The sequence below is a fragment of the Heterodontus francisci genome, chromosome 20 (assembly GCF_036365525.1).
Source record: "Heterodontus francisci isolate sHetFra1 chromosome 20, sHetFra1.hap1, whole genome shotgun sequence".
Lineage (NCBI taxonomy): Eukaryota > Metazoa > Chordata > Chondrichthyes > Heterodontiformes > Heterodontidae > Heterodontus > Heterodontus francisci.
Genome location: NC_090390.1, coordinates 71,864,211 through 71,879,493, shown reverse-complemented (window position 1 = coordinate 71,879,493; position 15,283 = coordinate 71,864,211). Strand labels below are relative to the sequence as shown.

Here is a 15,283-nt window from a genome sequence, read left to right as displayed (position 1 = left end):
GAATAACTAACTTGATTGAACTTTTTGAGGAGATGATTAGATGTGTAGATGAGGTTGAAGTAGTTGATGTAGTCTATATGGACTTCAGTAAGGCTTTTGATAAGGTCCTGCATGGGAGATTGGTTAAGAAGGTAAGAGCCCATGGGATCCAGGGCAATTTGGCAAATTGGATCCAAAATTAGCTTAGTGGTTGGAGGCAGAGGGTGTGATGGTCGAGGGTTGTTTCTGTGAGTGGAAGCCTGTGACCAGTGGTGTACCACAGGGATCCGTGCTGGGACCCTTGCTGTTTGTAGTGTACATTAATGATTTAGACGTGAATATAGGAGGTATGATCAGTAAGTTCACAGATGACGCGAAAATTGGTGTCGTAAATAGTGAGGAGGAAAGTCTTAGATTACAGGACGATATTGATGGGCTGGTAAGATGGGCAGAGCTGTGGCAAATGGAATTTAATCCTGAGACGTGATGTATTTTGGGAGTACTAACAAGGCAAGGGAATATACAATGGATGGTAGGACACTAGGAAGTACAGATGGTCATAGGGGCCTTGGTGTACTAGTCCATAGGTCACTGAAGGCAGTAGCACAGGTAGATAAGGTAGTTAGGAAGGCATATGGGATACTTGCCTTTATTAGCTGAGGCATAGAATACAAGAGCAGGGAGGTTATGATGGAGCTGTATAAAATGCTAGTTAGGCCACAGCCGGAGTACTGTGTACAGTTCTGGTCACCACACTATAGGAAGGATGTGATTGCACTGGAAAGGGTGCAGAGGAGATTCACCAGGATGTTGCCTGGACTGGAGCATTTCAGCTATGAAAAGAGACTGAAAAGGCTAGAGTTGTTTTCCTTGGAGCAGAGAAGGCTGAGGGGGGACATGATTGAGGTATACAAAATTATGAGGGGCATTGATAGATTAGATAGGAAGAAACTTTTTACCTTAGTGGAGGGGTCAATAACCAGGTAGTATAGATTTAAGGTAAGGGGCAGGAGGTTTAGAGAGGATTTGAGGAAAACATTTTCACTGAGGGTGGTTGACATCTGGAACCAACTGCCTGAAGAGGTGGTAGAGGCAGGACCCTTAGAAAATAGGCGACATGGTTAGATAGAGGATCTGGATCGGCGCAGGCTTGGAGGGCTGAAGGGCCTGTTCCTGTGCTGTAATTTTCTTTGTTCTTTGAACCCTCACAACATTAAGAAGTATTTAGATGAGCACTTGAAACTCCATGGCATACAAGGCTGCAGGCCAAGTGCTGGAAAATGGGATTAGAATAGATAGGTGCTTGATGGCTGGTACAGACATGATGGGCCAAAGGGCCTGTTTCTGTGCTCTCTGACTCGATGGGATGTGTGTGTTGCTGGCTAAGCCAGCATTTATTGCCCATCTCTAGTTGCTCTTGAGAAGGTGGTAGTAAGCTGCCGCCTTGAACCTGTGCAGTCCTTGGGGTGTAGGTGCTGTTAGGAAGGGAGTTCCAGAATTTTGACCCAGCAACAGTGAAGGAATGGTGCTATAGCTGATATAGTTCCAAGTCAGGATGTTGTGTGGCTTGGAGGGGGACTTGCAGGTGGTGCTGTTCCCATGCATCTGCTGCCCTTGTCCTCCTAGGTGGTAAAGGTCATGGGTTTGGAAGGTGCTGTCAGTGGAGCCTTGGTGAGTTGCTGCAGTGCACCTTATAGGTAGTAGTACACACTGGTGGCACTGTGCGTCAGTGGTGAAGGGAATGAATGTTGAAGGTGGTGGATGGGGTGTCACTTAAGCGGGGTGCTTTGTTCTGGGTGATGTCGAGCTTCTTGAGTGTTTTTGGAGCTGCATTCATCCAGGCAAGTGGAGAGTATTCCATCACACTTGTGACTTGTGCTTTGTAGATGGTAGACGGGCACTGGGGAGTCAGGAGGTGAGTAACGTTGCAGAATTCCTAGTCTCTGTCTTGCTTTTGTTGTCACAGTTATCAATACTTTCAATACTTCCATCTTTTCTCCTAGTAGAAGTTTATTTTTGTCTCCATTAGTGTATTGATTATGGTCTCAACTTGCTATAATGAATGTGTATTTTTAAATGAATATTGATGGTTGTCTTGATGCTCATTAGTACTAGTTAGAACTGAGCAGTAGACAATTTAGTAATTCCAATTCAGCTTAATTCCATTTAATTATATTGAGCTGGGATGCCCTAATTTACGTTCTCTTGGTTTGAGCATTATAGAAGGGGAATATAGATTTAAGTAGGAATCAAATGTTGCTATAATTGCAACATTTAGCATGAATATTGGCACAGCAGTTAAGGTTAAGATGCTACAGTTGATTTGCAATTTGGATGATACCAACATGCAACAATGTAGTTTGATTTCTCTTTAAACATTGGTTAGTTTTATTCTTGTAGAATCTAAACATTTTCACATTGCACCAACTTGTATCTCTAAGTTGTCAGCTCTTTCAGTTGATTGTAGATGGGTTTCAGTGCTTTGATTTTCAAAAAAACCTTGCATTTGTGAAAGTGAAGTCATGTTGGCTGGTCCAGCGCTCGGTTACACCGGATAGGGTGTTAGATAGCTGTTGCCCAAGAGTTGTGCTTTCGATGTACTGTTACAGGAAGTGGAGGCTAGTTTTAAAGCAGATGGCAAATTGAAGGGTGGGCAGTAGTGCCCTTTACTTAGTGTACCTACCTACTCTGGAAAACTTTTGGGGTTGTTGAAGAAAAGAGCCACAAAATACATTGAATGGAAAATTGTAACTCTGTCAATGGAGAACAATACTGAGTTTGTTTCAGTGTAACTGGTGAATTTGGTTTATTTGGTTAGATGTGTTGGTGGAGCTAAATATCCCTAATGAGTCACTCATAAATAGTTGATTACACTCAATAGATCATTAAGCAATGAAGAGGTATATTTTCTTTAAAACCAGGATTTTTTTAAATTAAAGGATATGGTCTTTTGGATGAATACTTGATTCAGTTGTAAGGAGTTATCTTGGAATGTTGCTTTAATGATAAGCACTTGAAGGGAAAAAAATTGCAGGGCCGCAGGAGAGTGGGACCAGTAAAACTGACTGCGGGCTCAATGGGCCAAATGAACTACTTCTGTGCTGTAACTGCTCTCTGATTGCTCTATGATGTGTAGAACCAGCAAAACATATGTTGTGTTCTATATCGGCATATTTTGAAGTTGTACTTAATTTGTAACGAATTTTAGTGGGGGACCACTTTCAAACCAACTTGTTTACATAGCAAAATACAGCAAGTTGAAATCTGTACATTAATCAACCTTTTCTTAAATTAAAGGGCTATATATTGGTGGAAGATGCACTGTTTGCCACCTATGTATTTGTACACAAAAAATGTCAATATGATCAGTATGACCTAGAACCTTAACACTGCTCCTTGCAGGTAATCTGTCCAGTCTGAGTCGCTTGGGGCTGAGGTACAACAGACTGTCGGCTGTGCCCAAATCATTGGCAAAGTGCAGTGAGTTGGATGAACTTAACCTGGAGAATAATAATATCTCAACATTACCTGAGGTAAGAAATAGATAAATTGGTTGTAAAATGTCTGTGAATTTCTGAAAATTAAGAGTAATTTTTTTTATATAGGTTATTCAAAAGTGTGCATTTCTTTACTGGAGTTATTTGACAGCCTTTCCATCATTTCTCCATACCATAAAGAATGGGAGCATTCTTGCTCTTCTAAATGTAAAATGTGAGTTTTAAGAATATTTGAATCTAAACTTGCATAGATTTCCCAGCTAACACCTCAAGTAAATGGACAGAAAAAAGTGATAGCCAAGAATTAAACTATGTTAGATCGATAAGTTTCTGTTTCCCCTCCCCATATAAACACGAGTGAAAGCTGGAGGTGTGAAAATATGCGATATTTCAGGTAGCTTATGCAGTAGTTTCTTTTGGCCAGAGCATGTTGCAAAATGAAATGATAAAATACTGGACGTACGTACCAGGTATAGAGCATCTATAGAGAGAAGACAAGTTGACATTTTGGGTGTATATCCTTCCAGGTAGTTAAGAGATAGAATAACTGAATAAATGGTAGTAGTAGAAATAGCAAATACTCCACTCTCAAAATATTGTGTGCAGTAAGGGAAGTTCTTGGGTTATTTAAACTTTTTATATTTATTTATTTTTATATTTAGAGATGCAGCACTGAAACAGGCCCTTCAGCCCACTGAGTCTGTGCCAACTAACAACCACCCATTTATACTACTCCTACATTAATCCCATATTCCCTACCACATCCCCACTATTCTCCTACCATCTACCTACACTAGAGGCAATTTACAATGGCCAATTTACCTATCAACCTGCAAGTCTTTAGCTGTGGGAGGAAACCGGAGCACCCGGTGGAAACCCACTCGGTCACAGGGAGAACTTGCAAACTCCGCACAGGCAAATTAGATATTGAAATAGCATGCCTTTATGTAGCCAGCCTCAAGGCACTTTAGAAATACACCTAAAATGGTGGCTCTGGTGAGACTAGTTATAATTGAGCACATCTTTGGAAGTCTTAAGTTCATATTTACTTTCTTCAGAAAAAAAAAGATAATTATACAAGAAATTAATCCTTCTCAGCAGTGAGCCACTGGCTGAAACAATCTGGTTTTTGCATTTAGTAATAGATTTCCTGCAACATTGCAATGAATCAGAGGATATGCTGTTTTTACAACAATGGTGTGTTCTAGCATATTATCAAGGCCACTGATTTACACTGAGTCAAATCAATGCTCTGTGACAGTATTTTGTGTTATGATTTAATCCTTGAAGCATTTTTAAACTAGCTATGTATATTTTGCTAATATATCTGGAGTGACTAGAACAGCAATGTGGAGTCTTGCAGTGTAACTCTTCAGTTGATTACCTTGACTGTACTGACAAAAGCTACTTACACTTGTATAGCACCTTGAATATAATAAAATGTCCCAAGGCGCTTCACAGAAGCACTATGAAACAAAATTTGACCAGAGTTTTAGGGCCTAGGCAGCTGAAGACACGGCCACTCATGGTAGAGCAATTAAAATTGGATGCTCAAGAGGCCAGAATTAATTTAGCGCCGATATCTCCGAGAGTTGTGGAACTGGAGGAGATTACACGGATCGGATGGGGCAAGACCATGGAGGGATTTGAAAACCAGGATGAGCATTTTAAAATCAAGGTGTTGCTTGAGTGGAAGCCAATATAGGTCAGAGAGCATGGGCTTAATAGGTGCACGGGACTTGGTGCAAGTTAAGACACAGGCAGCAGAGTTTTGGATGACCAAGTTTACGGAGGGTAGAATGTCTGAGTAGAGCAAGGAGTATGTTGGAATAATCAAGCGTAGAGGTAACAAAGGCATATCAGCTGAGGCAGGGGTGAAGTCGGACAATGGTACGCAGGTGGAAATAGACGGTTTTAGTGATGGTGTGAATATGTGGTTGCAAGCTCATCTTAGGGTCAGATATGACACCAAGTTTGTGAACAGACTGGTTTAGTTTCAGATTGTTGCCAGGGAGATGGATGGAGTCTGTGGCTAGGGAATTGATTTTGGAGCAGGAGCTGAAAACAGTGGCTTCAGTCTTCCCAATATTTAATTGGAGGACATTTCTGCTCATCCAGTACTGGTTGTCGGATAAGCAGTCTGATGATTTGGAAACCCTAGAAGAGTTGAGAGAGGTGGTGAGGTTGAGCTGGATGTTGTCAGTATACATGTGAAAACTAATGCTATGCTTTTGGATGATGTCGCCGAGGGGGAGCATGTAGATAAGAAATAGGGGGCCAAGGCTAGATCGAGCGGGGGGGTGGGGAGGGGTGTGCCAGATGTAACTGTATGAGAGTGGGAAGTGAACCATTGCAAGCGATACTCTGGATTTGATTAGATAAGGATGGGACCAAGTGAGAGCAGTACCACCCAGCTGGATGACAGTGGGAGCCATTGGAGGAGCATGGTGTGGTCAACCATCACTGGTGTAGACAGGTCAAAAAGGATGAGGCATAGTTTACCTTTGTCACAGTCACACAAGATGTCATGACTTTTTAATAAGAGCTGTTTCGGTACTCTGGCAGGGGTGGAAACCTGATTGCAGGGATTCAAACATGAAGCTCTGGGAAAGATAGGCACAGATTTGGGAGCCGACAACATGTTAAGAGCTTTGGAGAGAAAGGGAGGTTGGAGATGGGATGGTAGTTTGCAAAGACGGTGGGATCAAGGGTTGTTTTTTTTTTAGGAGTGGGGTGATGACGGCAGATTTAAAGGAGAGAGACAACATCTGAAGAGAGATTTTTTTTAATATCAGTTAACATACAACTTGGGTGGTCAGCAGTTTAGTGGGAATAGGGTTGAGGGAGCAGGAGGTGTGTCTCATGGACAAGATGAGCACGAAGAAATGGGAGAGAAACTAGAGAAAAATGTGAGTTATGGTTAGGGCAGTAGGGAACGTCAGGAATTTTGGCCCAGCTGACTAGTGGAAGGGAGGGATGCGGCAGAAGCAGCTGATCAGTTGGTGTCTATCTTGGTGACGAAGAAATCCACGAGCTGCTTGCATGTATTGTTGAAGGTGAAGGAGACAGGCGAGGGGTTTAAGACAATGGCTTGCAGTAGAGAAAGAAGCCGGGGATTCTTTCCAGGATCATCATGGAATGCAGTGAGTAGTTTTAGCAGATGAGAGTAGGACTCGATGGTGCTTAATGTGGTCCAGCCAGATCTGGCAGTGGATGTCCACCATATCCTTTCACATCTGCGTCCCTTGGACTTAAGGGAGCAGAGATGAGGACCTACCGGGGGAAGCGACAGGGTGAGAGAAAGTAATGGTTTTTTTAGGGACTGGGGCATCAAAGGTGGAGGTGCGGGTGTGGTTGAGTAATTCAGTAGCTGCAGAAATGCTGTGGCAAACTGAGAGCCAAAACCTAGACAGTTGGGATTTTGAAAGTACAGTTGTAAGTGAATTAGGGGATAGTTTTTTTCCAAGGGTGGATACAGAAGGAAGTAGGGTTGGGGTGTGGAAGGCATTTGTGGTGGGGAGTGATACAAGGAAGTGATCAGAGATGGCCTTACCTGTGATTGATTTGATGGGACTAGCAAGACCACTTGAGATAGCAAAGTTAAGAGAGTGGTCATGCATATGGGTTGTGGACTCTACATAGAGGGAGAGATTTGGGCAGGACAAGAATGCAATGAACTCAGAGGAGAGCAAGCATGATGGAATGCAGTGAGTAGTTTTAGCAGATGAGAGCAGGACTTGATGGTGCTTAATGTGGTCCAGCCAGATCTGGCAGTGGATGTCCACCATATCCTTTCACATCTGAGTCCGTTGGACTTAAGGGAGATATCTTGGTGAGAAATTTTTGATCGTATTTGGGAGGGTGGAAGAGAATGATTTTGGAATGAGAGGTGAGAGGGTTGGAACAGACTGAGATTTTCAAAGGTGGCGAAAGTGCCAGAGGAGTAGCAGGTCAGGCTGAGATATGATTTGCTGATAAGTGTCTCACTGCCACTGCGGTGACCATGCCTATTGAGTAGCTTTTTTAAAAGCCCAATAACTGTATGAACATAGCCACTGCATTAAAAAAAATTACAATAAGTAAATAGACTCTTTGTTTTAATTAAGCAACTACTCCGTGGTGGTTCCTGTTTGAAACTGTATTCAATTTGAGTTTAGAACTGAATGTTTCACTGTCTAATGCCAGGATACAACAGTCCTCTGTCTAAACCTAAAAGCACAAAGTTAAAACAAACTCTCTTCTATCTTTAATTAGCCACTTGCTTCAGTTCCAGTTGTCACTGCTAAATAAAGATTTCACTGTATTTTGTGTAAAATTAAGTGCAGTTGCTTGCTAGAGCTGAGTTTGAGCTTTTGGCTTAAATCATGCACTAGAAAAACTGGAGGACCCATTAACATTACTGATTTTTACTGGGAGCTGGCTTTGTGATGGTTACTGTAGCCATAGGTCTGATGCTGGAACAATAAAACAAAATAAACTAAGGTGGTTTTATTTCACAGTTTTAATTTGGTAAATTTCATAATTGTTGCTCAATATTTGCCATGCAATACTCTAGGGAAGGCTGAGCAATAGTTTCGACATAGTATTTGTTGGCCATGCTCTTGTCTTCAGTTTCCATTACTTTATGAAAACTTTTTTTTAAACTTTGTGACATTAATTAATTAGTTAATTAGACTTAATGGTGGGAGCTTGTTGAGAGAAATCTATTTCAGTCCCTTAGCCTTAAATAATGTGAAGATAGTGCCTATGTTAAAATGCTTGCCATTGCAAGGACTGTTTTAAAAAGGTTTGGTTAAATATTTTCCACTGGATTAGGGATGGTGAATTTTTCCCATAAATACTTGATACAGCCATTATATGTTTAAAAATATGTTTTTGCAAAAAAAAATTGATCAGTATTAAAATATTTCTTCCCCTCCCCCTCCCGGCCCCCAAAACAGGGTCTTCTTTCAAGCCTTGCAAACTTGACCAGTTTAACATTAGCGAGGAATTGTTTCCAGTCGTATCCAGTTGGTGGACCCTCACAGTTTTCAACTATCTACTCTCTCAACATGGAACACAACCGCATCAATAAAATACCTTTCGGAATCTTCTCCAGAGCAAAAGTGTTGAGTAAGCTGAATATGAAGGTAGGTGGTGAAGTTTGTAGGCTACAGGTTGAGGCTGAATCTGATTCTAATGTTTGATTCTGACAGGAATAGGAGTTCTGAACATTTTATATTACAATCAACTAAGGTCTAAACTGGATGCAATCTACTTTCTCAGTAATATGCTTATAGTGCTGTTGAGGCTGTCCTTTGTGTAGTATTTCTGCTGTTCACAACTGATCATGTATTTTAAAGTTCCAAATTTTTGGAAATAATTTATTACCAGTAGAGTTTTAAAATTTACTGTCCTTTTTCAGATTTCAGAAATAAATTGGAAGTGTACATTATGCATGCTTATTGACAATAGGCTGGCACCCAGCCTATTTGAATTCTTTGACTTGACCATTTATAGTTTTCATCGCATTGTTATCGGGCTTCATTGTCCCTTGTGGTGTTCGGTGCATTTTGTGCTCTGGCTCTTATATTTGCCTGCAACTAGTTTTTTAGACTTCTTTTCCCATTGTTTACCACTTATTTAACTGCTTTGCATGCTAAATTTGGCAGTTATGCTATCTTTTATATGAAAATTTAAATATCTCGTCAAGGATTTGTCATTGTTAAAGTTGTTTCTGCTGCTTGTTGCTCACATAATTAATATTCAAACTCCATATTTATCAAGCATTATCATTTTGGCAGGAGTTGTGAGTTTTCGTCAATGTAATTATAGAAAGATCTACTTTAGGTGGTAAAACAAGTTGGTTTGCTCTTCCTTTGTTGCTTTTATGCATTTTTAAATTGCTCTAACTCCCATTTTCTAGTAAAGTAATTGATAGGTTATCTGTTCTTTTTCCAGTGCTACAGACCGTCACATCTGGAATTGAGTTACTGAAGTGTAGTCATTTTTGCACATTAGAATTTGTAGAAATCCTTCTACCACTAATTTTTAAATTGTCTGAAGCACCCATCACATGACAATCCATCAGACAACTCAGTGGCATTTATTAAAAATTAGATAAATTGTCTTTCCACTACTAGCTGTTCATTTAGTAATTGTTATCCCATTTAAATATAAAGGAAAATTCAAGAATTAAAGTAAATTTTTAGTTTATGAAAAAGTGCCAAGTTCTTTTTAAATCAATAGTTACAGAAAGCAATAGTTTTGAGGGCTTTCAGATTTCTCAAGTTAAAGATCGGCTTGATCAAAAAACAGTTATACCAATAATTTACTTAAAAGCACACCCAGTTTCAATTTTTTTCTGATTTGAAGGACCTGAACCCCTCTTCTGTTGTTCATAGGACAATCAGCTAACTTCACTTCCATTGGACTTTGGAACCTGGACAAGCATGGTAGAACTGAACCTTGCCACCAACCAACTCACCAAGATTCCAGAGGATGTGTCAGGACTGGCTTCCCTGGAGGTGAGAAAGCTGACCACAATATCCTGCTAAATGCTTAAAGGCTTCACTTGTAAAAGTGAACAAGTCAATAGATTTATACTGCACTTTTATAGAAACTGTGGAAATTAGTTTCACACACAATGCAGGAAAATCTCAGGTGTCTTAATTGCTCAGAATTAATGCGTTCAACCTGCAGAATTTCTTTTGTTATAATTTGCAAAAGTAAATGTCTTAACCTGTCCTTCAAATGCCATGGAATAAGATTGGGACCCTGTATCTTAAAAGCGAACAGTCACCTGTATCCTTTTTGTGGCCTATGTCTGTTCTGGCCATTCCTTTTAGTATCTTGTCATTGTCATGTTTCTATTCATACGTTTGCAGAGTGAAGAGGGAAACCTGTATTTGGTCCATATTCAGCCTGCAAGATTGAATTATTGACAGGATCTGCAATGACTAGCTGACTTAGAATAGCATGGGATAAATTCACTTACCTCACAACGAGCATAATTTAAGGAGGGGGTAGTGAGAGTCAATTCTTCAATCAGGGAAAATGGTACTCCAGATAGAAAATCTGAACAGATTGACCATCTAATTCAAATCTACAAAGCTTACCAGAAAGATGTTGACTAGGTTGATGCTTACCAACTATAGACATGGTTTGCAAGATATCCTTGACTGCATTATCCATCAAACCAAAGGTTCTCCTAGTGACCAGAAAAATTATTCATATTCAAGCTCTCAAATCAGCTTGAGGCTTATACAGTTGGAAGCTTTGAAAACTCCTTATAGTTATATATTAGTTAAAGGATATGTTTTTATGTAAGCAGGGCCAACGCAAAAACTGTGTACTTAAGAGCTTGGTTGTGGATTAAAAGAATTCATGTTTAAGTCTGAAGTAATTCGTTGTTGTCTTTGATCCGCTTGCCTGCCCAAACTATTGATGGGATAAAAGAACACCTTTTTAAAAAAAAAAATCAGAGTCCTTAACTGGGGGAGCACTTAACACCTGCCATTTACTGAACTTAGAGATAATTCCACTTGGTTAAAACATAAAGTTCACTTTCTGTATCTTACCCATTCCCTTGAAGTGAGTATTTAAAAAAACTATCCCATGCTATTTTCACATCAAATAGGGGCCATCTTAGCAAAATGAGTGTGTCGGGCAGATTTGACCCTTATTGTAGCAGTTTGAAGCGGACTGAGCTGTAACATTTCACAAATAGCCAGTCTTGTTTCAGTACACATCTGCAACCGTAGCTTCCCTCATAAATTTTCCGAATTCAGTGTTCAACTCTGTAATATAACTTGATCCGAAAATCCTTTCTGTGAAGGAAAAAAAAATCAAAATTCCTGAAATGTGATGGATTTTAGAAGCTGTCCGTGCTTAGTGCCAGCATGCAGAGTCGTTTATATCTGTTAATGATTTTGTTTTTGATTTTATTCTTTTTTGTAACAGCACTGAATAAAATGGAGCACAAAGGTTAAGCATAAATTTATTCAGAAGCATCAACTGCTGTATTCCTCCTCCATCAGCAGTCATCCTTCTGTTTCCTTGCAAAAATCGTACAGAAAATGCTATAAATTATCCTCTTACCTCTCTTCAATTCTGATGGTTCTGTTGCTAATTCTCCTAAAGATAAAGATCTTTTTTGATTCTAAATGGTTCTTGTTGACCTTGCCAGATTTTTTTTCCGTTACTGTGTTCTACCACTGTCAGCACCTCCCGTCCTTGGATTTTAATATGGCTTCTGCTCCTGTGGTATCTCTTCATTGTCCTTGAGCGATATGCTTTTGAACTTGCCCTTGTTCCGTTCAGCCTGTTCTTTTCCCTGGATATTTGCTCCTGTGTTATTAGATCTGTAGTTTTCACTTTTTTCATGCCTGAGTGCTCTTTTAATAAACAAGTGGGTGAACCTTAGGGTATAAAATTCAAATAAATTTACCAACCCTTACAATGGCAAGAATTATAGCTGGGGGAAAGGAAATTATGATGCGATTAGGCAAGATTTAGGATGCGTAGGATGGGGAAGGAAACTGCAGGGGATGGGCACAATCGAAATGTGGAGCTTATTCAAGGACTGCGTGTCCTTGATAAGTATGTACCTGTCAGGCAGGGAGGAAGTTGTCGAGCGAGGGAGCCGTGGTTTACTAAAGAAGTTGAAGCGCTTGTCAAAAGGAAGAAGAAGGCTTATGTTAGGATGAGACGTGAAGGCTCAGTTAGGGCGCTTGAGAGTTACAAGCTAGCCAGGAAGGGTCTAAAGGGAGAGCTAAGAAGAGCAAGGAGAGGACACGAGAAGTCATTGGCGGATAGGATCAAGGAAAACCCTAAGGCTTTCTATAGGTATATCAGGAATAAAAGAATGACTAGAGTTAGATTAGGGCCAATCAAGGATAGTAGTGGGAAGTTGTGTGGGGAATCAGAGGAGATAGGGGAAGCGTTAAATGAATATTTTTCGTCAGTATTTACAGTAGAGAAAGAAAATGTTGTCGAGGAGAATACTGAGATTCAGGCTACTAGGCTAGATGGGATTGAGGTTCACAAGGAGGAGGTGTTGGCAATTTTGGAAAGTGTGAAAATAGATAAGTCCCCTGGGCCAGATGGGATTTATCCTAGGATTCTCTGGGAAGCCAGGGAGGAGATTGCAGAGCCTTTGTCCTTGATCTTTATGTCGTCATTGTCGACAGGGATAGTGCCGGAAGACTGGAGGATAGCAAATGTTGTCCCCTTGTTCAAGAAGGGGAGTAGAGACAGCCCTGGTAATTATAGACCTGTGAGCCTTACTTCGGTTGTGGGTAAAATGTTGGAAAAGGTTATAAGAGATAGGATTTATAATCATCTTGAAAAGAATAAGTTCATTAGCGATAGTCAGCACGGTTTTGTGACGGCTAGGTCGTGCCTCACAAACCTTAGAGTTTTTCGAGAAGGTGACCAAACAGGTGGATGAGGGTAAAGCAGTGGATGTGGTGTATATGGATTTCAGTAAGGCGTTTGATAAGGTTCCCCACGGTAGGCTATTGCAGAAAATACGGAAGTATGGGGTTGAAGGCAATTTAGAGCTTTAGATCAGAAATTGGCTAGCTGAAAGAAGACAGAGGGTGGTGGTTGATGGCAAATGTTCATCCTGGAGTTTAGTTACTCGTGGTGTACCGCAAGGATCTGTTTTGGGGCCACTGCTGTTTGTCATTTTTATAAATGACCTGGAAGAGGGTGTAGAAGGGTGGGTTAGTAAATTTGCGGATGACACGAAGGTCGGTGGAGTTGTGGATAGTGCCGAAGGATGTTATAGGGTACAGAGGGAGATAGATAGGCTGCAGAGCTGGGCTGAGAGATGGCAAATGGAGTTTAATGCGGAAAAGTGTGAGGTGATTCACTTTGGAAGGAGTAACAGGAATGCAGAGTACTGGGCTAATGGGAAGATTCTTGGTAGTGTAGATGAACAGAGAGATCTTGGTGTCCAGGTGCATAAATCCCTGAAGGTTGCTACCCAGGTTAATAGGGCTGTTCAGAAGGCATATGGTGTGTTAGCTTTTATTAGTAGGGGGATCGAGTTTCGGAGCCATGAGGTCATGCTGCAGCTGTATAAAACTCTGGTGAGACCGCACCTGGAGTATTGCGTGCAGTTCTGGTCACCGCATTATAGGAAGGATGTGGAAGCTATGGAAAGGGTGCAGAGGAGATTTACTAGGATGTTGCCTGGTATGGAGGGAAGGTCTTACGAGGAAAGGCTGAGGCACTTGAGGTTGTTTTCGTTGGAGAGAAGGAGGAGGAGAGGTGACTTAATAGAGACATATAAGATAATCAGAGGGTTAGATAGGGTGGATAGTGAGAGTCTTTTTCCTCGGATGGTGATGGCAAACACGAGGGGACATAGCTTTAAGTTGAGGGGTGATAGATATAGGACAGATGTTAGAGGTAGTTTCTTTACTCAGCGAGTAGTAGGGGTGTTCCACGCCCTGCCTGCAACAGTAGTAGACTCGCCAACTTTAAGGGCATTTAAGTGGTCATTGGATAGACATATGGATGAAAATGGAATAGTGTAGGTCAGATGGTTTCACAGGTCGGCGCAACATCGAGGGCCGAAGGGCCTGTACTGCGCTGTAATGTTCCAATTCTAATTCTAATGGTTTTTGTCTAGGTTCTTATCTTATCCAATAACCTTCTTAGAAAATTGCCACATGGCATTGGGCACCTAAGAAAACTACGAGAGTTGGACTTGGAAGAAAATAAGCTTGAATCTCTTCCAAATGAAATTGCTTACCTTAAGGATCTGCAGGTGGGTGTTTTGAATTTAGCCTCTAAGTCCATGTAAAATAGTCTACCATCCTTGATATTTTGACCATTTTGTGCTCGAGCTTATGTAATAGCTCAATCTTCAAAGTTTGCTCCGTGCCTTTAGTTCTTCGCAGTTACAGGGATTGGAACCAATGCACATCTGTTTTATTAAAGAAAACTGCATGACTGCCTAATTGGAACAGTGAACTGTTGGAATGCTTTATTCCTAGATTTTCCATTGTGGATTTTACTACAGTTGATAGATTTTGAGATCTTCAGTGCCCCAAACCCATTTTCCCCCATCCTGGTTGGAGTGTACAGTATCAGCACTATCTCTTGAGTTGCGTGTTACTGTTCAGTAAGGTACACAGTCATATTAATTTGCAATACGGTAAATTGAGAGCACGTTTGGCTAACCCAGACAATAAAGATATTTAATAAAATATCTCTGGAAATTTAAAAATAAAAGTAGAATGTGTCCCCTAAATCAGTCAGACATTATGCCACTTGGCATTTGTATCTAGAACATTTATCCTTGATTTTCTTTCCACTTGTCAAGTTTTGTTAAGAGTATTTGAGGGATTAATTGTACATATGTAATTGAATGACGCTCGAGAGAAGAAAATGGTCTTGTATTAAGGCTGTTGTGCACATTCAAATTTTGGAATTACTATTACTAATTTAAAGTTTTTCCCATGAACTTCATAAAACTGAAATCTATAATGGGATTACTTTTTAAACTGTAATAAGTGAAATGATTATCCGTCTTAGTCATTTACAGCACAGCTTGGGCTGATAAGTAGCAAGTAACATGCATGACACACGTACCAGGCAATGATTAACTCCAACACGAGAGATTCTAACCAGCTCCCCATGACATTCAGCGGCATTACCATCGCTGAATACTCCACCATCAACATCCTAGGTATTACCATTGACCAGAAACTTAACTAGGCCAGTCATATAAATACTGTGGCAGACAAGTGTGAAGTGATGCATTTTGGGAAGTTAAACTAGGGTAGGACATATACAGTGAATGGCAGGGCCCT

General features: G+C 40.6%; 1 protein-coding gene across 1 annotated transcript in view; it reads left to right on the top strand.

Annotated features, from left to right (window-relative positions):
- Positions 1–15,283, top strand: part of shoc2 (SHOC2 leucine rich repeat scaffold protein) — a 135,154-nt gene that overhangs the window by 93,065 nt on the left and 26,806 nt on the right. Inside the window, exons 5-8 of the mRNA XM_068053004.1 lie at positions 3,382–3,512; positions 8,417–8,605; positions 9,860–9,982; positions 14,098–14,235. Of these exons, the coding sequence (XP_067909105.1) occupies positions 3,382–3,512; positions 8,417–8,605; positions 9,860–9,982; positions 14,098–14,235 (581 nt within the window). The remainder of the gene's footprint in view (positions 1–3,381; positions 3,513–8,416; positions 8,606–9,859; positions 9,983–14,097; positions 14,236–15,283) is intronic.